Source organism: Polistes dominula, unplaced genomic scaffold (assembly GCF_049000335.1).
Source record: "Polistes dominula isolate Pdom_NZ unplaced genomic scaffold, Pdom_raw_medaka contig_22, whole genome shotgun sequence".
Taxonomy (NCBI): domain Eukaryota; kingdom Metazoa; phylum Arthropoda; class Insecta; order Hymenoptera; family Vespidae; genus Polistes; species Polistes dominula.
Genome location: NW_028300966.1, coordinates 4122492 through 4144481, shown reverse-complemented (window position 1 = coordinate 4144481; position 21990 = coordinate 4122492). Strand labels below are relative to the sequence as shown.

Genomic DNA, 21990 nt, shown 5'->3' with positions numbered 1-21990 from the left:
TGATAAATTAACAAAATTAATTGAATGAATTCGTAGTATTTAAAAAAAAAAAAAAAATAACAAAACAGATAACATTTTCTCCTTTCCTTGTGATGTAGTTATTTTCCAGCATTGGAAAAATAAAAAAAAATTATTATTATTTATTATTTTATATTATTTTAATATTATATTATAATATTATTATATTCGAAAAATATTTTATTTTAAATTATTTTAATATTATATCGTAATATTATTATATTTGGAAAAAATATTTTATTTTAATTATTAAATATATAATATAAATAAATACAAATATTTTATTTTAAATTATTAAATATAATATAAATTAATGCACAAATTTTTTATTATAAATTATTATAATATTATATTATAATATTATTATATTTGAAAAATATTTTATTTTAAATTATTTTATATTATATTATAATATTATTATATTCAGAAATTAATATTAGTGAAAAATATTTCACGCGTGAATACATTTATATTATGTATAACGACCAAAAGAGAAAAAAAAGAAAAAAAGATTCGAAAGCAAGCATTTCTTGATATCATCATCCATGCAATATTTTTCTTGATGGCTTTTAATATTTTCATCTGTCAGAAATTGTGGAAAAAAATATTTCTCTTCTTTATATTGTTCTATCTTTGTCGGTTTTTTTTTTTAGTAACTTTTCTTTTTTGATTACTCTCTCTCTCTCTCTCTCTCTCTCTCTCTCTCTCTCTCTCTCTCTCCATCTCTAACTTTATCTCTATCTTTATCTCTATCTTTTATCCTGAGCACGTGAATGCAATGAAAAGGTGGTATACCTTAGTTGAACATGGAAAATATTGTCATATCTTTGCTACACTCTCCACAAGTTCAACTACTATTCCTTGTCTCGAGAAAAATTACATTTGTCATCCAACCTTTTCCCTACGTTTCTTATCTCTTTCTCTCTCACTCACTCCTTCGTGTTTTCTTTCTTCGTGATTGCATTTCACTGCTTTCCTACTTACTTTCCTTCCTGCATTCCTGCCTTTCTACTGGCTTGCTTGCTTGCTTGCTGAGACGAACGATCCCGAAAAAGGAGATGATTAAATTTCCATATATCTTTTCTCGATTTACCACCATAGAAGACATAGATAACGAAAGGGAAACAGAAAAAACGAATTGCTTTTTTATTAACGTTTGACTTGTTATCAAATCTTTTTGCAAACTCCTTCTTTTTTTGAAGAGCAAGATAAGAAAAAGATAAAAGAAAAGGGAAAAAGAAAAAAAAAAGAAATCTTAATTAAATGATCTTCTTAAAGTTACATATTATTTTTCAGCAAATGGGATATCCATTATCTGACAAAACGATCTCGAGAAGAAAAGCGTTCGAAAATTTTCTTCTTCTTTTCACGAGAAAAAGAGAGAGAGAGAGACACACACACACACACACACAGGGAAAAAGAGAAAAAATAAAAAAAGTATTTCAACATTTTCATTCCATCTTTGTCGTTACTTTAGAAAACTTATTATTTTCTTTTCCTCTTATCTTTGAAGATTTCTCTCTCTCTCTCTCTCTCTCTCTCTCTTTTCTCTTTCTCTCTCTGTCTCTCTTGCACTCTCACGAGTCATTTCGTAATGGAATCGAACGATTACTCGGACCGATAGGACTTTCTTACTCTCCTTCTAAGAGAATGTTGGAGATCTAATAAAGGGAGCTTGGAGTAATTAACACTAATGACTGATGGGTAATTAACGATCGACCAAGCAAAACGACCAACCCATCTACCAACCATCCACCCACTCATCCTACTTACTTACCTAATTTCAACAACCTATATCTTCATTCTTCTTCTTCTTTTTATTTTTCTTCTTCTTCATTTTTCTTATTATCTTCACGCTATTTTGATTGATAGTTGATACGTTAATTCATAGAACAAATAATTTCTTAATCTATGATCTTAATAAAGATGTAAAAATTTATCTATAAATTATAAAATTTAAACCATTTTCTTCTTTTTATTATTTTTACACTATTTTTATTGTAAACACTTTTTCTCATAAGACAAATAATTTCTTAATCGATGATATTTATGGAGGATTCTAAAATGCACTTCATTTTTCAGAACCCATTAATTTTTCTTCTTCTTATTCTTACTTTTATCCTTATCCTTATCCTTATTCTTCTTCTTCTTATTTTTATTCTTATTCTTATTCTTATTCTTATTCTTATTCTTATTCTTATTCTTATTTTTATTCTTATTCTTCTTCTTTTTTTTCTTATAATCTTCACGCTTTTTTAATTGTTACTTAATACGTTAATTTATTGGACAAATAATTTTTTAATCGATGATCTTAATGAAGATTTGAAAATTTATCTATAAATTATAAAATTGAAACCATTTTCTTCTTATTATTATTTTTACATAATTTTTATTGTAAATGCTTTTTCTCATAAAACAAATAATTTCTTAATCGATGATATTTATGAAAGACACTAAAATTCACTTCATTTTTCAGAACCCATTAATTTTTCTTTTTATTCTTATTCTTATTTTTATTCTTCTTATTAACTTTACACTATTTTGATTGTTAGTTAATACATTAACTCGTAGATAAATAATTTCTTAATCGATTATCTTTATAAAGATTCTAAAATTCACTTTATTTTTCAGAACCCATTAATTTTTCTTCTTCTTATGTTCACACAATTTTGATTGTCAACAGATAAGCTTGTAATACAAATAAAATTTCAAATCGTATTTTGGAAACTAAAAATTTTTCTTATTATTATTTTTCTTTTTTGAACGTTCTCGCAAATTTTATTTTTTTTATAAATGCGTATCCTCGTTAAAAAAAAATAAAATAAAAAATCGATAATCATAATAAAATATCAAAGATTGCAAGATACTAATTGAAGCACCTAGAATGATAAAGATAAAAAAAGAGGGGAAAGAAAAAAAAGAAAAAAGGTTAAGAAGCATAATACAAGATTACTTAAACGTGATCTTATCGGTGAAGACACACCACGACGACCAACCCCCATCCCATTCCATATCCGGCTTCGTGGTCAATTCTGGCTTCAGGACATATTATCGTTCAACGTAGCACGATCTACGGATTAGTATGCTTGATAGCGCTTCTTGCCAAGTTTCAACGTACCATTGTGCATTATATTTTCTACTATCTTTTCTATTTTTTTTCTTTTATTTAATTCCATGTCATAAATTAAGAAATTATATTCATTCAATTAAAATTTTTACTAATATTTTAATATTTTACTAATATTTAAATTTCAATAATTTTATTTTTTATTATTATATCATTTTTTTATTATTTAAATATTAATCACGTCAAAATTCGAATTTGTTATATTAAAAGAAAACTTTATTTAAAAGTATTTCGTATTAATTAGAATTTAATCAATTGTCATAATTATCAAGCACTTTACTTATAAATAATCACGATTTTTATAAACAAAATAATCATTTTTATTCGTAGTATTTATTTTTTTTGCAATAGTAAAAAATAAACAACGCGTGATACGAAACCTTGATGAAATTTATATTTTTACTTATTAAAAATCATATGCATAAGAATGAAAATGAAAAGAACGGTACATATATACATATATATATTATATATAGATTAAGGGAGGGTAAGGTTAATTCGTACAAAAAAGGCATGTTTTTGTGAATTTTTTGTGACGACACAGTTAAAATCTCTTTATTAAACCCAATGGTATATTAAAGTATGACATTCGAAGAATATTGTATAAAATTTTCACGAAGAAATATTAAAAAATACGGCAATGGCAGCAATTATTCGGACGTGTCTCAGGGAAAAAGTAGAATTGCGGGGCCCCTCATAACTTGGTACTTGATCATCTGAAATCAAAAAATCATTTCAAGTTCATTTGTTAGATAATAGTTTTCCCCAGGTAACGCTGGGAGGGTTTTTCGAAATTTCAATTTTTCACTTTTTTGGAACACTTTAAAAAGAAAAACGCGATTTTTTGCGAAAAAAAATCGGCTAACTTTTTAATATTTCTTCGTGAAAATTCTATACAATATTCTTCGAATGTCGTACTTTAATGTACCATTGATTTTAATAAAGAGATTTTAACTGTGTCGTCACAAAATATTCACAAAAACATGCCTTTTTTTGTACGAATTAACTTTAACCCCTTCCCCTTTAAAAAAAAGAAAAAGTTTAAAAAAAAAAACATATATAAATTATCCCTATCATTTTTTGATAGCATAGTAGAAATTTAAAAGCAATCAAATTTTCAATTGGTCAAATTACACAGTTCAATTTTTTTTCTCTTTCGGGTGTGCAACATGTATAAGTAAATTATTAATCGATATTTTCACGCGGATGAATGAATGTCACGTAACGAAATCACATTGCGACACAATCATCCTATTGTCTTTCCATATCAATTGAATTTGAAAGAGTTGTGAAAACCAGCTAGCTATTCTTTCCACAGATAAATCTAGTACATGATTTGCATTTCATCAATACTGACAATCCATAAATTACTTCATTTCTTTACTTTTCTTTTCTTTTTTTTCGATTTATTTAAATTTTTTTCCTTTTTCTTATGTTTGAAGAGTTAAATTTAATTCATTGGACAATAATATTTCTTGTCATATGATAAATTTAAATTATTATATATTAATATTGTTTAAACAAGTAAAATGTATTGAAAGAGAAAAATAGATAATTACGAAAGATAAAGAAAAAAAATAATTAAATCTCATAACAAATTAATAAAGGAAAAATTCAATTATTTTATTTTATTATATATAAAATTACATATTACAAATTACGCAATATTTAAACAACAAAAAATCTAAAAAACAGAAATAATTTTATAAAAACTAATTAATCATCACAATAATATTCTATTATAAGCATTTTTAAGTTAATATTTGCAAAATAAATATATATATTAAATGCCATGATCGAACGATAAATTATTGTTCAAATAATGACAAAAATAATTTAAGTTAAAAATAATAATAAAAAAGAAAAAAGCAATTACGAAAGATAAAGACATAAGAACAATTAAATCTCATAATAAATTATAAAACGAAAAATTCATTTATTTTATTTTATTACATTAAAATTACAAATTACATAATATTTAAGCAAAAAGATATAAATTATTGACAAAATATTTAAATATTAACATTGTTTTAAATATTAACAATATTTTAATAGTAAACATTTTAATATTAACAAAATAAATGTATATATTAAATACAATATTGATCGAACGATAAATTATTTTTCAAATAATGTCAAAAAAAGTAACAACAACAAAAATGGAAAAGAATTATCATAGATAGTATTATACGAGAATGAAAATGAAATGTATAGAAGAATACTATATGATTCTTTTTTTTTTTTTGTAATGTTAACAAGAAAATATATCATGACATATGATAGTAGTTATATGTATCGTTAAGGCAATATAGACAAGTGTTTGATTTCTCGCCAAACTCGTTTTGAACCACAGTGACTCGTTACATCATTGTTAACGATTTAGTGTGCTCGTTGAAGTCAATCGTACATTCTTGACTGTAGAAATAATTGCGTTACATGGATTATCGTTAACAGGCAACTCTGATGCTGTCAAGTACACTTGTATGTGCATTTAGTATACATACACTCAAAATATATACATATATCTATATAGATATTCGAATATATATATATTTATGTATATATATTTATGCATATATATTTATGTGTATATATATATTTGTGTGTATGTGTGTGTGTGTGTGTGTAAATGAGTGAACGGATATCGATCATTTTGATTATAGAGAACGTAGGTGTTAATAATCACTTCACATCGACAATACTCGAGTATCATTGAACGTTAACAATGATCGACGAGCATCGAATACTCCCCTACTACTATTTGATAGACATGTGCAAAATGTGGGTACGTAAAAATATATGTACTTCGATAAAGTACGAAAACATATGGCGTACGCGTGTGTGCGTACGTATATTTTTGATTCGATTTTTTTCGAACTGATTGAAAATTAAATTTCCAAAATTTCCTTTATTTTTTTTTATAGTCGATAGGATTGTATTGTTAGAAAATTGTTTGTTTTGTATGATTTATTATTTTTTGGGTCGGATTTAATTGAATTGTAAAATTATTTAAATAATTGTTAGTTTAGTAATTTGTTATACACCGTGTTAAATGTTTTCGCGTTAAAATTATATAAAAATAGTTGGATATATTATTTATTATTTGTATTATTTAAAAATTATAATAATCTAGGAAAAGCATATATAAAAATCGTATATATATATATATATATATATATGTATATACAATCTCTAATCATTTACTAATATTTAAATTAAATAATTTTTATTTGTTTTTTTTTTTTTTTTTTTGTAAGAAAAGGCACACAACGATGTTTTATCTCGTAAATGTAACAAAATTAAATTGATTTAAAAAGTACTTACTCCTAATGACAATATAAACTTTTATTAAAGTAATATAATATAATAATAATATTGTAATATTGATAATAAGATTATTACCATACGTGAAGAAATACGCGATTAAATTAGAATTCTATATATATAAAAACAATATAATATAATATAATAATAATATGTAATAAATAAATATATAATATAATATAATAATATTCTACTAGTTAGAATTCTATATATATTAAAACAATATAATATAATAATAAAATTGTAATATCGATAATAAGATTACCATACGCGAAAAATACGCATTTAAACTAATTAAAAAATTAAAAAATTATTTAATAACATCTAGTAATAAAGAAAATTATTGGATATATTTAATTAATTGGTATTAGAATCGTATATAGTATATTAAAACGGTATAACATAATAATAATATTACATCAATAAATAAATATCAATAAATAAATATAAATAATAAGATTATTACCATTCGCGAAGAAATAAAACTAATCAAACTAATTAAAAAAAAAAAGAATTTTTTAATAACATCTAGTAATAAAGAAAATTATTGTATATATTTTATCGATCGGTTTTAGAATCGTATATAGTATATTAAAACAATATAACATAATAATAGCATTATTATATTGATACACGAAAAAATACGCGATAAAACTAATTAAAAAAAAATTATTTAATAATATCTAATAATACAGAAAATTATTGAATATATTTAATCTAGAGTGGTGTTAGAATTCTATATGTAGATATATATCTAGTTTCAATTTGAACATTTAACAATGATAAATATCTAGGAAACTGTCTAAAACGATCGATGACTAACACAGGACTTCAGTAAAATGTTCGTAATCGGTAAACGTCAATAACGCTTTCGTAACACTATCGAAGATTCGCTGGTTTGATCCCTTCACGAATGGGAAAGCTGACAAGAAACACCATCAGCTGAGGCAGCTATCGATTGATCCTGGCACACGGTTTGATTGCAACAGAATTTCGTCCCTCTCGAAATTGAGCGTGATGCTTTAGAAAAGGACAGAGTATTACAAACTGATAACGAAATTTCTCCCACACTCGTTCTTGTAGTATACCTATCACAAACCTTCCGTGATCGTGGGATAAACGTTTCGTCCTTTTTTTCTTTTACGATGTAGTAAAACCTAGAAGAAATCTATTCGTTCCTTCGTTCATTCATTCATTCATTTGTTCATTCGTTTCTGACGTATTCACGATATCAACCATGAGAAATAAAAAAAAAAATAAAAAAAAATTCATTCTAAATCTTACGTGAAATATTACCTTCAAATTAAAATTCCCCCGCCCCCCCCCCATGTTATTTATGAGACTTGGTTTTACTCAAATCGAATGAAAATCACGCTTCTTTCTTTTTTATTTTTCTTTTACACTAAATTTTTTATTGGAAGTTCGTAATAGAATTAATTCGACAAGTTTCGTCAAATTGAATTTTCGTGTTATTTATGCAGAACTTGATTTTACTCAAATCGAATGTAAAATTTGGACCGATTTTTATTTTCTTTTTCTTTTCCATTTTTACCCTTAACTTGAAATTCATTTCAAGTTTGTAATATCGATTTAATTCAATAAGTTTGAGTAGAAATTGAATTTTTTGGAATTTATTTATTTATACGACTCTGGTTTTTTTTTTTTCATTCGAGTAAAATTTTTACATCAATCTCGTAAATCTTTTTCTTATGATTTATATGAACAAACATTGACGCGTCCATATATTTTGTATGTGGTTACAAAAATATTTATGTAAATTGAAATCAAAAAATGAAATGAAAGTATCAACTTTTATATAAAAATGAACACATAATTATGAAAAAATTGACCATTATTACAAAAGTGGTCTAACATAAGTTAAAATTTAAAAAAAAATGAGTTTATCAATTATTTCACACTATATTACCATACAAGGACCCATTATTGCTTTGTTTAACACTACGCAACTGCTGAGTTGCAACAACGCTGTTTATTTTAAAAAATATAGTTTTCGATTGCCGTAAACTTCACCGTTATGGTTACAGAGGATGTTTATATGTAAGATATTATTCTAATTCTGAAAAATATACTATTTGTAAATTATTTAAAAGACCAAGAAAATCTAAATAAATTGTTAATTATATTTATTTGAAAAATTGTCCAATGTATAATTTATAATATTAAATTAATTATATACATATATTATATAATATTAAATTAAATATATTAATTTAATAATATTAAAATAATTATATATAATATATAATTAAACTAAGGTCATTAAATACGTTTAAAAATATTTATATTTATTTAATTAGATTTCTTTTAGTAGAAAAACAAAATTAAATGTCGAAAAAAAAAACAAAAAGAAAAAATTTTAAAATTAAAAAAAGAAATAAAACAATAAATGAAAATAATATTTTAATGTACTCCATATTAATGAAGAAGAAAATAAAATAAAAATATAATATTAATTTATTGATATATACCATTAAAAGTAACAGGAACAATTTAACCCCCATAGAAAGAGAAAGACAGGAAGAGAGGTAGAAAGATAAATTCGATTTTACAATAAACTTACTCAGCACTGGTATAACGTAATAAAATATTTACTCTTGTGTGTAATCTGTGCCTGATCAAACGACTAGTAAATAATCCTTATCGTACAGTCAAAGATAATAGTATCAATGGTATCATAAAGCATTGCTACGCTTCCGGTTATGGCAATGTTCGCGACAATGTTACCATTATCGAGGAATAATAGTCATTTACCGTTATCAAGCTTCGACCAGACGACCACCAAGTATAAGGGCTTTCCAAAGGGTCTAGCCGGTCCCCCCTTAACTTCTCAAACATACCTATTGCTTCTTCTTTATCTTAAAATTATAATTCGCTTACTCATGGTTACATTAAACTATGGGTAAATAGATCATAATTTTGATAATTTATATGCAATCTACGCGAAATAAACTAACCTCCTCCTCTACCTCCTCCTCCTCCTTCTCCTCCCTCTCACCTACATTCCACCCTAATTCTTGTTTTAATCCTTGCAGATAATAGAAAGGAAAATCTTTCAAAGGATTTTATTTTAAATAAAAAAAAAAAAAGAAAATACGATAAAAACGTATTCTTCTTTTAGAAATACGCGTTGAAAATAAAAAAAAAAGGGCATAGGGTGTGAAACAAAAGAAAGAAGAAAGGAAAGGGAATTAAAAAAAGAAAGCAAAAAAAGGGACTGGAAAAAGAGAACAAGGACGGTGAAACGAGACGAAAAAAAAAGACAAAAAAAAACTGCTACAAGATTAAAGTCCGATGTGAAATTCAGGCTATTTTTAAATACCAAAGTAATTATGCGCTAACCGTGCGCGTACAATTTTGATGACTAAAAAGTTACATCTATTTTTAGATATAATAATGCAGTTTAGTGAAACGTTACTTATAACAAACAAAAAAATGTCAAAATAATTTTAAGCAAGTCGGTTTGTTGTTATTCGCATACAAACCGACGTGGTAGGTATCACATCAATCATTTGACCTTGACAATTATTCGTATGTACAGAAATATGGATTTGAAAAAATTTAAATATTAATTCAAACAAATCTTGTTATTATTACAATTTTATATCATATTATTATTATTATTATTATTATTATTATTATTTTAAATTTATTATTATTATATTATATTATTATATATTATAATTTATTTATTATTATTATAATTTTTTTATTATTATAATTATATTATTATTATTTATATTATTTGTACTATATTATTGTAATTTGTTTTATAATTATTATTATAATATATTATTATTAAAATGTTTTTTTACCAAAATTTTATTATTATTATTATAATTTATTTTTACCAAAAATTGTCTACGAATTGTAAATTAAATCGGATTGAAACAATTCTTTACTTTTCTTCTTTTTTTTTATTTTCGATTTAAATAACTTTTATTTTAAAGGAAATAAAACATTTCCTTTTGTTCGAGGATAATAACTTTTTTCAACTACCCTTATGGGTAGGAAGAGTAGGAGGGGGAGGCTGGGTCACTATGCAAAGGTTTATTACAAATCCCTCGACGAGTAAATAGAAAAAAAAACGAACAAATAAAACAAAACAAAAAACAAAAATAATAAGTTGTAATAAATAAATAAAAATTGAATCACAGTAATGCAAATGAAAGTTGAACGATTCTAAAATTAGTCAAATCCTATAAGAAATTAAACCAAACGCCACAAGAGTACAAGAGTGAGAGAGAGAGAGAGAGATAGATAGAGTCAATTAAACGAAAATAATTAGTAATTTGTAACTAAAAAAAACATAAAAATAAGGTTAATTAAAGCGAGAACTAAATTGAAGAGTGAGGAGAAAGGGGGTACCCTTTGAATCTCGATTTAAAGGCTTGTTAGTTAAACGTTCAATTTCGATAATAATTATATGTTATCGACAGGTGTTTAGTTAGTTGTTTACCCTGGTTAACATCCAGAAAGCAAGTAGGTATCCCCCGTGCTTGTAACCATAATCAATTCTCTTCGGTAACGATCAGAAGCATATGTACGTAACCTAACTGCTCGGTAATATCAAAGCTGCTTAGAATACATAATACGAAGTAGATCAATGTCTAATATGTACATTTTGAAAGGATGACTAATAAACTTTCAGTATTATACTAACCTATAATATATCAGTGATGGTAGTAGAGTGGTAAAGAGGGTGGGAAAGGGTTAATGGGTAGGAGGAGGGATTAGTGGGAGGATCGTTACTCGAAAGATCATTTAAAATAGCATTAATGCGTGTATGTTGAAAGGACATAACGAACCAAAGAGAATCTTAGATCAATTTCTAGTTTGGGTCAAACGTTAAATGAAATGTACTCGGTGTTTTTTTGCCTTTCTCTCTCCCTCTCTCTCTCTCTCTCTCTCTCTCTCTCTCTCTCTCTTTCAGTAATCTACTTTGTCTTTATTAAATTCCAGTATATCAAGAACGTGTCAGTGAATACTGGCCAACATGCAATGTACTTACGCAAGCGCACATACATACTGTTCCTACGTAATCGATGTCTGCTAACAGTATACTATAGTGGGAGAGAAAAACGGATGAGTAAAAGAGAGAAAAAGAGAGAGAGAGGTTGAAATAAAATAGGAAGGATCAAATGCCAAAATCGGTTTTTGCAGTTAAAGTATAATATGCGATCTTGTCTGGTATCTAAAACATTATATATATATACAAGATTACCACGTCGGGATGTTGTTAAATGTGAGACAAACAGGATTTCAACGAGTGAATTGATATACGATATTACGTTTAGGTATTTATTTACGTTACGGAAATCGTAAAAGTTTATTATTTGTTTGAATAAGAAGAAAAAGGAAAAATAGAAAGAGAGGAGAATGTATTGTAGGAAAATACTGTCATTGGAAACGAATCACTATCTTTTTTTACACGTCACCGAAATACCTTTTATACACACGTTACTTTTAAAAACATCGCACTCTCTACCACGTATCACATGCAAAATAAGTGTGTCTACTCACACGTATAGTACATACACAAATATATAATGCTGTTAGAAAGAATCGATTTCTGATAGTTGATCGGATCTGTGGTTTACCATACTAACGAGATTTCCTTTTTTTTTCTTTTTTATTTTTTTATTTTCCTATCTTTTATTTTTAACTGTTTCAGGTGTCATGGATCAAACGTAAGACTGTACAGGAATTACTGACGGTTGGCATGATAACGTACGCCAACGATGAACGATTTCAAGCGATACATTTTCATCACAGCGAAGATTGGACATTGCAAATAAAATACGTACAGGGAAGGGATGCTGGACTTTACCAATGTCAGGTCTCAACTCATCCACCTACGAGTATATTTTTATATCTCGAAGTTGTCGGTAAGCATGATCGTTAATCATTCGTAATTAATTATATAATTAATTAATTCGATTAAATCATCTTCAGGATTTTATAATGAAATTTTGAAATACTTATGTGTTAAATCAAAATCTTTTTTTTTTTTTATTTTTTTATATATTTAACACAAAAGTTTCATTATTTTCTTCATATTCGATAGAATTAAAATTTTAATTAATAATTTGTATTCTTTTTGAATTTTATCACTATAATTTTCACGTTACGTAATTTGTGTTTTCTTTTTGTTATTTTAATTTTTTTATTTTAAATCCCTACCGAAAAGATAAAAGAATCGAGTTTCAAAAAGGGATTAAATTAAATTTTCTTTTTTAATTTCTCGTCATCGTTATCCTCGCCCCCTTTATATTTCTTTATATTTTTATTTTATAGTTAGTCCTTATTAATTCGAATGAAAATCGAAAATTAATTGGTAAAAAAATACTGAAAAAATGTTGGAATTTTAAATTAGTACTTTTTCGCTTTTTGTCTCGCTATATTTTCGAGAAAATTAATTAGTAAAAAAAGACCCAAAAAAAGGTAAAAAAAAAAAAAAGAAAAAGGGGAAAAATTGTTCGCATTCTTCAATGTATGTGTGTGTGTGTGTGTGTTTTTTTAAAATGAGACTGCAACATTCCGTCGACCGGAAATGGTAGATAATTACGTATGTACCTTTAATAGTTCGTCAAGTGTTTTAATCTCCTGTTTTGGTGCAATTAACTTTCTGAGTTTCCTACTCATAGCAATTATCAAGTCGATTACGTTGAATTTTGATCGTCGGACGAATCTTTTCCAATCCTTTCCTGTTAAACATTCTCTAACAATTAAATCGTAATATTCGACTTTTTAAAAATAGAAAGAGAGAGAGAGAGAATGAGTAAGAGAGGATGAATTGTGATCGTTAAAAGACCACAAATAAAAAAAAATAAAAAAGGATAAAATCATTTTAATTGAGTCTGTCTCAAGAAGAAAAGGATTAATCTTTGAGAGATCATGCTGGAGAAGCAATTTCGTTAAAAGACTAATCCTCTCTCTCTAAGTCTCTCTTTTTTTTCTTCTTTTTCAAAGATTATTAAACCCAAAATCGCACAATCCTAATCGTCTTAATTTTTTAAATGACAAACGTATAACAAATGAATTCATTTTTATTGAACGAAATACAATTCAATAAGATTTCTAAAATTTTATTTAATTATATCATTTTAACAATAATTTCTTACAAAATAAAAATAAAATCGAGCATTATTAAAATTATACTTCAATCATGAAATATATAATAATTTTAATACAAATGTTTTCTAAATTCAAAGATTTAATCTTTTTCGGTACTTTAATTAACGACACGTTAAAATATTTTTTATAGAAAACAAAGAGAATGAATTAATTGTCACTGAACGAACAATGACCAAATAAAATTTCTAAAATTCTAATTAAATAATTAATTTTAACAATAATTTCTTACAAAATAAAAATAAATTCGAACATTATTAGAATTATACTTTAACCATGAAATATATAATAATCTTAATACAAATTTTTTCTAAATTCAAAGATTTAATCTTTTTCGGTACTTTAATTAACGACACGTTAAATTATTTTTTATAGAAAAAAAAGAAAAGAAAAGAAAATTATTAGAAGAGATTAAAAGGATAAAGATCATGCTTCATTTTCGTGAAATGCATTTTTTATTTTTTTCTATTTTACTTGTCCAATTTTTTTCCTTTTACTCTAACGTAAGAAGGAGTAAAAGTTCTTCGCCTTTTTTTCTTTTCTCGTGTATGTACTCATTCATACACACACACACACACACACATATATATATATATATATATATATACACGTTCTTCTCTTCACTTACTCATTCATTCACTTGCTCGTTCGTCGTTCGTCGTTCGTCGTTGTTTCCTCGTTTTCTACTCTTCTTTTCTTTTCTTTCTTTGTAGAACAACAAGTAGTAGTAGTAGTATCTGTAGCCTTCGGGCAAAACGGCTTGAACTTTATTCGTACTTCTCAACCCTGCTGCCTTTTGATGATTTTTTTTTCGTCCAGTTTATGGAAAGGCTATGCGCGATCATCCAACTCGTGTTTGCATTTCCTTTTTTCAACCTACTTCAAACCAAGGAAACGACCCACCCATGCACCCCCTCCCTTTCCCCACCTCCACCCCCTTAAGCCGTTCATGCATTCCTTTTATATTTTCAATGCTTCATTTTAATTTTTAAAGGAAACCCTCCGGAATCGTTTAAGAAAAGAAAAGAAAAAAAAAATTAAATCTTGCTTCGGAAAGCAGAAATCAGTTTATTTCGATTAATATAATTCGTATACGCTATTTATTATTATTATTTATTTATTTGTTTGTTTATTTGTTCTTTTTATTAAAGATATCAACGTTTCAATTGAAAAGAAACTTATTTGAATAAAATACAGGAATCGCGTTTTATTTTTTGGTTTTCAAAATCATATTTCGGTTTAATTTAGTTTAGAATGCAATACACTTTATATTTAATGTATTTTTCCAAGAATATGATTTTTTCAATAGTTTTTTTCTTTTTTTCGCATCCTTGAAATTTACTACCTCATTTTCCAACAAATTTCTGAATATTATTATTATTATTATTATTTATTTATTTATTTATTTATTTGTTTGTTTGTTTGTTTGTTCGATGTATTAAAAATATCAACGTTTCAATTGAAAAGAAACGTATTTAAATAAAATACAGAAATAGCGTTTCATTTTGGATTTTAAAAATGATATTTCGGTTTACGTAGAATACAATATACTTTATAGTTAATGGATTTTTCCAGGAATATGATTTTTTCAATAGTTTTTTTATTTTTTTTTTATTCTTATTTACATCCTTAAAATTTACTACAACATTTTCCAACAAATTTATTCGATTTTTATATTTTATTTATACCGAACCTTGTTAGGGTCTCTTTGCCGAATAAATTAATAATAAACGAAGAGAGAAAAAGGTTTTGAAAAAAATATTGTTTACCGGAGAAAAGAATAAAACTACCAGTTACCGTATAATATTACTACACTTTATGATAAATACAAATCCGATGTATGTATTATTTATTTATTTATATTTTTAATATTCATCTACAATTTTTATATAAAAATTTCAACGATAAAAACAAATTACTTTAGTTAGATGAACATTATAAATATAAATATATATATATATATATATATATATATAATATAATATTATATATAAATTATTTATTAATTATAATAAATTATTAAAATAATAAAATTTAAAAAGATTATTTAATTATAAAATTATAATATGTAATATAAATTGTTTACTAAATTATAATATAATATTAAATTATATTATAAATATATATATATATTTATATATATTATATATATATATATATATATATATATATATATATATATATATATATATAATATATATAATATATATATAATTAATATATATAATATAATAATATATATATATATATATATAATATATATAATATAATAATATATATATAATTAAATATATAATATATATATTTATATATATATATATTATATATATTATATATATATATAATTTAATATTATATTATAAATATATATATATATATATATGTATATGTAATATATAAAAATTCTTAGCATTTTACTTTTACAGCCTAGTATTACAACACGCAAATCTTCTTCTTCTTGTTTTTCCTTTTTTTTTCCTTCTTCTTTCGCTTCTACTTTTACTTCTTTTAAGGGTGCACTGCCACTGCCACCACCACCACTACTCTTTCCCCCGTTTACACGAATTTATTCTCGCGTAGATATTTGCATTTAGATTCCCATCGACCTGGGCCGATTTATTTTAAATCTTCCTTTTTCTTCTACTTACTTACTACCCCTTCTTCTTCTTCTTCTTCTACTTTTTCTTTCCTACTTTCTTTCTTTCTTTCTTTCTTTCTTTTTTTATTTCTACTTTATCTTCTTTTCTCTATTTGAATTTTCATTCTTTTTTTATTTTATTTTATTTTATTTTCAACTTTTGAATTCACTGCCATGTTTCACATACGTATCACACTCGTTTTGTAATTTACTTTGTTTTGTAAAATGCGAACTATTTTTACGACTTTTACAACTTTTCCAAAGATTTTTTTCTTCTTTTCTTTTCTTTTTTTTTCTTTTCTTTTCTTTTTTTTTCTTTTTATTTGTCTAAAGAATTTCTACGAATTTATTCTTGAATTATCCTATTGAATTCGTTAGTAGCTGGAAAATTTAATATTACATAATCGAAATAAAATTTGATCATAGTTTCTGTTTAATTTTAATTCACTCGCGATCATTTATCTCGTTGTTAACATTTGGTTTATCATCATTGGAATATTTTTTTTTCTTTTTTGTATAGGATTATATAAAAAGTGTATGAAGTATTATGAAACAAATTTAATATTGAATACTTCGCTTAAATCATATAACCAATAATGTTACGAGAAACTCCTAATTGTGAAATTACTAAGGCACGTGAAGTAGGAATTTAATATTAGTTTGATGTTTGCAACAAATGGAGTGCACATTTAAACATATTAACTTCGCTAGATATAATATTTTCATAATAATCTTTTCATTTCGATAAATAATCTAATTTTACTAACATTGTTAGAAAAGTTAACAATTTATATCTTATTATAAATACATATATTATATAATATTTTATTTCAAAATACTTGATCACACATTGTTTTACAACTTTTTGTTACAAACGACCTAACCCTCGCTAGAAAAAAAAGAAATTTTAATCATCGTCATTCGTGAGAAAATGAATTCGAGTTATAAAATGAATACGTGATCAAAAATAAAAAAAATAAAATAAATTAAAAAAAATTATGAATAATTGTTATCAAAAGATTTTCACATATACTTACGAAAAATATACAAACGCTTACAAATACACCTCTGACATATACATATATATATATATATATATATATATATACGTGATCAAAAAAGAAAATAAATTTAAAAAAAATCATGAATAATTTTTATCAAAAATTTCTCTACACATACGAGAAATACATAAACGCTAACATATACATCTTTAACATCTACATATATCTTTATATATGAAAATCCAGTATTACATTGTTGGTTTCTAATAAACTTCGAAATTACTGAACGTATTTTAATAAAAATTTTGTTATTTCGTGTTATTTTCTTCAACTAAGTGCATAGGATAGTTTTTATTGCTATTATTTTTTATTTTTCTTGCTAATTTATCTAGGTACTGCAAGTTTTCAATAGATGTCGCTGTATTACAATTCAATTATTTCACGTTTTTTTCAGATTTACATATAACATAACTAATCTTACATTTAATATTTTTTCGAGTACAATTATTTTATGTATTGCTTTCTTTTCATGGTATTATTTTGTGCGTTGTTATTTATCTATTATTTTATATTATATATATTATTTATTATATTATATATTATATATTATATTATACTATATATTATATTATATTATTATTATATTATATTATTATATATTATATTATATTATTATTATATTATATTATAATATATTATATTATAGTTATTTTTATATTAAAAATTTTATTCTGTTTTATGCCTTATTTGAATACCCAGAAATTATTATTGAATATAATTTTGACTGCATTAAATAGTTTTGAATTATATTAAATCAATAATTTATAACAAAGCCACAGCAACGCATAGACGAAACATTCTAGAATATATATACAAACTTACATATACACCTCTAACATATATATGTATATATATATATATATATATATATATATATATATATATATATCATAGACCCTCTAACATCGAAAGTAGCTTATGTTAGTGACGGTACTTGGCAACAACGAGACGTGGCCCTTTTCCAAGCAAACATAGTATTCGACACGTTTAAGCTCGGATCCAAATCTTTCGATAGGATGACAACGACGGCTCGTTCGCATTTGGTCGTGACAGAACAGGAAGGATTTCTCTCTCTCTCTCTCTCTCTCTTAACTCTCTTTCTCTAAAGGTAAAAGCGTGTCAAAGGCCGTCATAAGGTGTCGACTTGGTGTTTACCTTGCTTCGTCACACCTGATCCTATAACCTTCTGCCATGAACGTGTGTGTCACCCTTTCTCAAGCTTCGCGACCCTTAACCCACCCCTATACCCAATCCACCGCCAATCTCTCCTTTCTCCTTTCCTATATCCAACAAACTCTACAATCCCGATCCTCTTATGCTCGGTCAACGACCATGAGGTTAACTTAAAATTCCTTCAAGCCTCGAGATTCTCACCATTCTCTAACACAATGCTTTTGATACTTTACCTTACACATTTTCTATGCTCGTGTATATGTATGTGTGTATATTTGTGCGTGTTTGTATGTGTTCGTCTCTCTTTCTTTCTTTCTTTCTTTCTCTTCCTATTTGTCGTGGAAAAATCTAACAGGAAATGCCGCTGACGTAGAATTTAAGTAACGACCGCAAACCGGTAAAAATCGTAAAAATTCATGGCTCAACAAATATATCACCTTTCGATCTCACGTACAAACCAACCAACTAACCACCCAACGTACGAAGCTTGAATATTTTGACTCCTTTCCTTTTCGTTTCTTCACCTTACTTTGCTCTTTCAAGATTAAACCTCACGTTCTTCTGAATTTCAAAGATTGTTTTCTCAAATGTGTGAACAACCTGTTCCTATCATAAACGTGTACCATAACTGCGATCGAATTTTTGTATGTCCTAGGATAACCTTTGCTTTTAACTCTTTTTTTCTTGCCACAAATCATTCTCCCATAAAAGATGACAAAAGCTATTTTCTACCGACCTATCGTAATCAAGTTTGTGAAAATAATCGATAACGATCTATTACGCTGTCGTATACCTATTGAACATCCCATCTTCTTCTTTTCCCTTTGTGTCACGTTAACCTAATTATTATCGTCATCGCGTTCACTTATTATAATAATTAAGAATAAAAACAATTTTTATAGTGAGTAAAGTATAATAGATAATTTACAGAATTTGATCATGAAGAAAAATATTTAGTTGATGATAAAATTTTTAACTGGGATCGAAAGATGATTTTAATAAAAATGAATCATTTTTCCTTTTTTTTTTCAACCAAAACAAAACATTTCTTTGATAAGAAACTTTTTAATTGGAATCGAAAATAATAAAAATTATTTAACATAACATTCTGAATTTAATTATTTTTCTTTGTTTTTATTAAAAAACCACAAACATTGTCTTGTAAATTGTATTACAAATTGGAATAACGCTATTAAAGGGTAATTAATTTTTGTAAATCGTCTATAATAGAAACTTTATGTATCTCGTTTTATGTAACACATGTTTTTGTTTCTTTTTCATTAAATGTTATCGTTATTGTTACTTTATATTTTTTTATAAAGATAAATTTCATTCACAAGATTTAATTTTCCTTTAAATCTTCCTAAACTTATAGAAGTCCGAATAAAAACGTTTCGTTCCTTTCTTTTTTTTTCCCCCATATTTTTCGTACTTATTTTTTGATTTCGTATATTCCCATAAAATTGTTTCAATTTTACGTAGGTATTAGATTCGAAGAAAAGAAAAGCCCGATTTCATTCGTCGACTACGATAGGATCTAAATGCGGTTAAAGGGAATTTCATTTTGGAACGTTTCTCCCAAATGCTACCGGAAATAACATTCGAAACGAATTCTCTGTCCATGACACAACGGGTTACATTGAAAAAAAAGCAGATAAAAAACAAGAAAAAAGAAAACAAAGAGGATAGGAAGGATCAACAGAACATTCAGCAAGTAAATTAAAATCGATATTACTTATGGTTAATAATAACTTCCGTGAATATCCGGTACCGAAGTGTACCGACAACAACAAAATTACTTAAAAAAAGAAAACAACAAAAAATAATTCATTACCACTAGATTTACGGATGTTTTATTCACTATTTTTTAAAAACTTACAAACATTGTTTGAATGAAGAAGTGGGAAGAGGGAAAGGGATTATCATTTACGCATATTTCATTATGATATTAAAAATCAACATGTATTTTTAAAAAATAATATTAAAATTTTATATATATTTAATCAAAAAAAAATTTGAAATGAGTCAAATTGGCTTGGTTCGTAAATCTAGTGTTAAAAAATAAGAAAAAAGATATTAGACGATGCGAGAAACAATAATTTGCAAAAAAAAAAAAAGAACCATTTTACTCTATTCTCTTTGTTATACCATTTGAAAAAGTAAGAAAAATACCGTAAGACAAATAAATAAATAATGATAAATAATATTGCAAAGCATAAATAAACGTATGACACTGCATACGTATCGTTTTAACAAAGATATACGTTTAATGAGGACCATTCGAAGCTTTCTGTTCTAATTAACGTTCTATTCTGAACTCTAACCGGTCTCTCTCTCTCTCTCTCTCTCTCTCTCTCTCTCTCTCTCTCTTTCTCTCTCTCTCTCTCTCTGTTATCAAACATTAAGCACACTTTCCTCCACTCAATAAAACTTGTTTTCTCCTACTATTATTAATGTTACACTCCAAACACAAGGGTCTACTTACTTTTAATTATTACAGAAAGTTGTGTTTAAACGCAAAACGACAAAACGACTAGAAAAATAAAGATAAACAAAAAGAAACGAAGATAAAAACATACAAAAAAAAAAAAAGACAAAAAGACAGAGAAAGAGAGAGAGAGATAAACAAAGAAATAGAAATGGAAATGAATTTCAATTTTCATTAAGAATTATTACATTTTAGTCGATATAAAACAAAATATTCGGGGATTCTCTATCTTTTTCACACTCTGTTTCTCTCTCTCTCTTTATATCTCTCTAAAAGCTTTTACTAAAGGAAGTCAAACAAATATTAATCCTTTCGTTCGTTCGTTCGATGAAATTCCAAATATGGAATATAGTTTGAACTATCTTTGTCTCTTTTTGACTATTTCTATTTCTATTTCTCTCTCTCTCTCTCTCTCTCTCTCTCTCTCTCTCTCTCTCTAACAGTTACGTGATTAATTGCCTTGCACAAGCCGATATCTTCTACCTTACTCAAGCTCGTTGATAAACCTTGGCATTCATTAACTCTATGTTTGCATACATACGTTCTATACAACACACACGTGAATATCTGACTCTACGTTTATCCATATAGATCTTCTATATACTATATATATATATATATATATCTAGGTACATACATCTATTTTATATATATATATATATGTTATAACATCGTTTCTATGCGTACGTACAAGCCGATAGAGACAACTAGATGGATAGATGGACGGGACATTTATTATGCTGAAAGTTTTGGTCTACCAGCGAGTGAACGAATAAAATAAATATATATTTTCTTTATATATATATATATATATATATATATATATATATATATATATATATATATATATATAGTATATATGTGTATATAGGGTGTACCACAAATTACTTTACCGAGAATTCTGATGTAACTTTGATGCAACGATTACATAACCTCTAACAACATACGTATAATACTCATTTAAAACTGGACATGGTCAATTATTGTATAATATATTTTCACGTGTTAC

The 21990-nt window shown here is 25.7% G+C and overlaps 1 protein-coding gene across 9 annotated transcripts in view; it reads left to right on the top strand.

The window, feature by feature from the left end:
* LOC107063695 (uncharacterized) overlaps window positions 1-21990 on the top strand; it is a 128191-nt gene that overhangs the window by 87501 nt on the left and 18700 nt on the right. For all 9 annotated transcript variants that reach the window (XM_089173019.1, XM_015315679.2, XM_089173023.1 and 6 more), the window contains one exon: window positions 12162-12375. In XM_089173019.1, the coding sequence (XP_089029145.1) occupies window positions 12162-12375 (214 nt within the window). The remainder of the gene's footprint in view (window positions 1-12161; window positions 12376-21990) is intronic.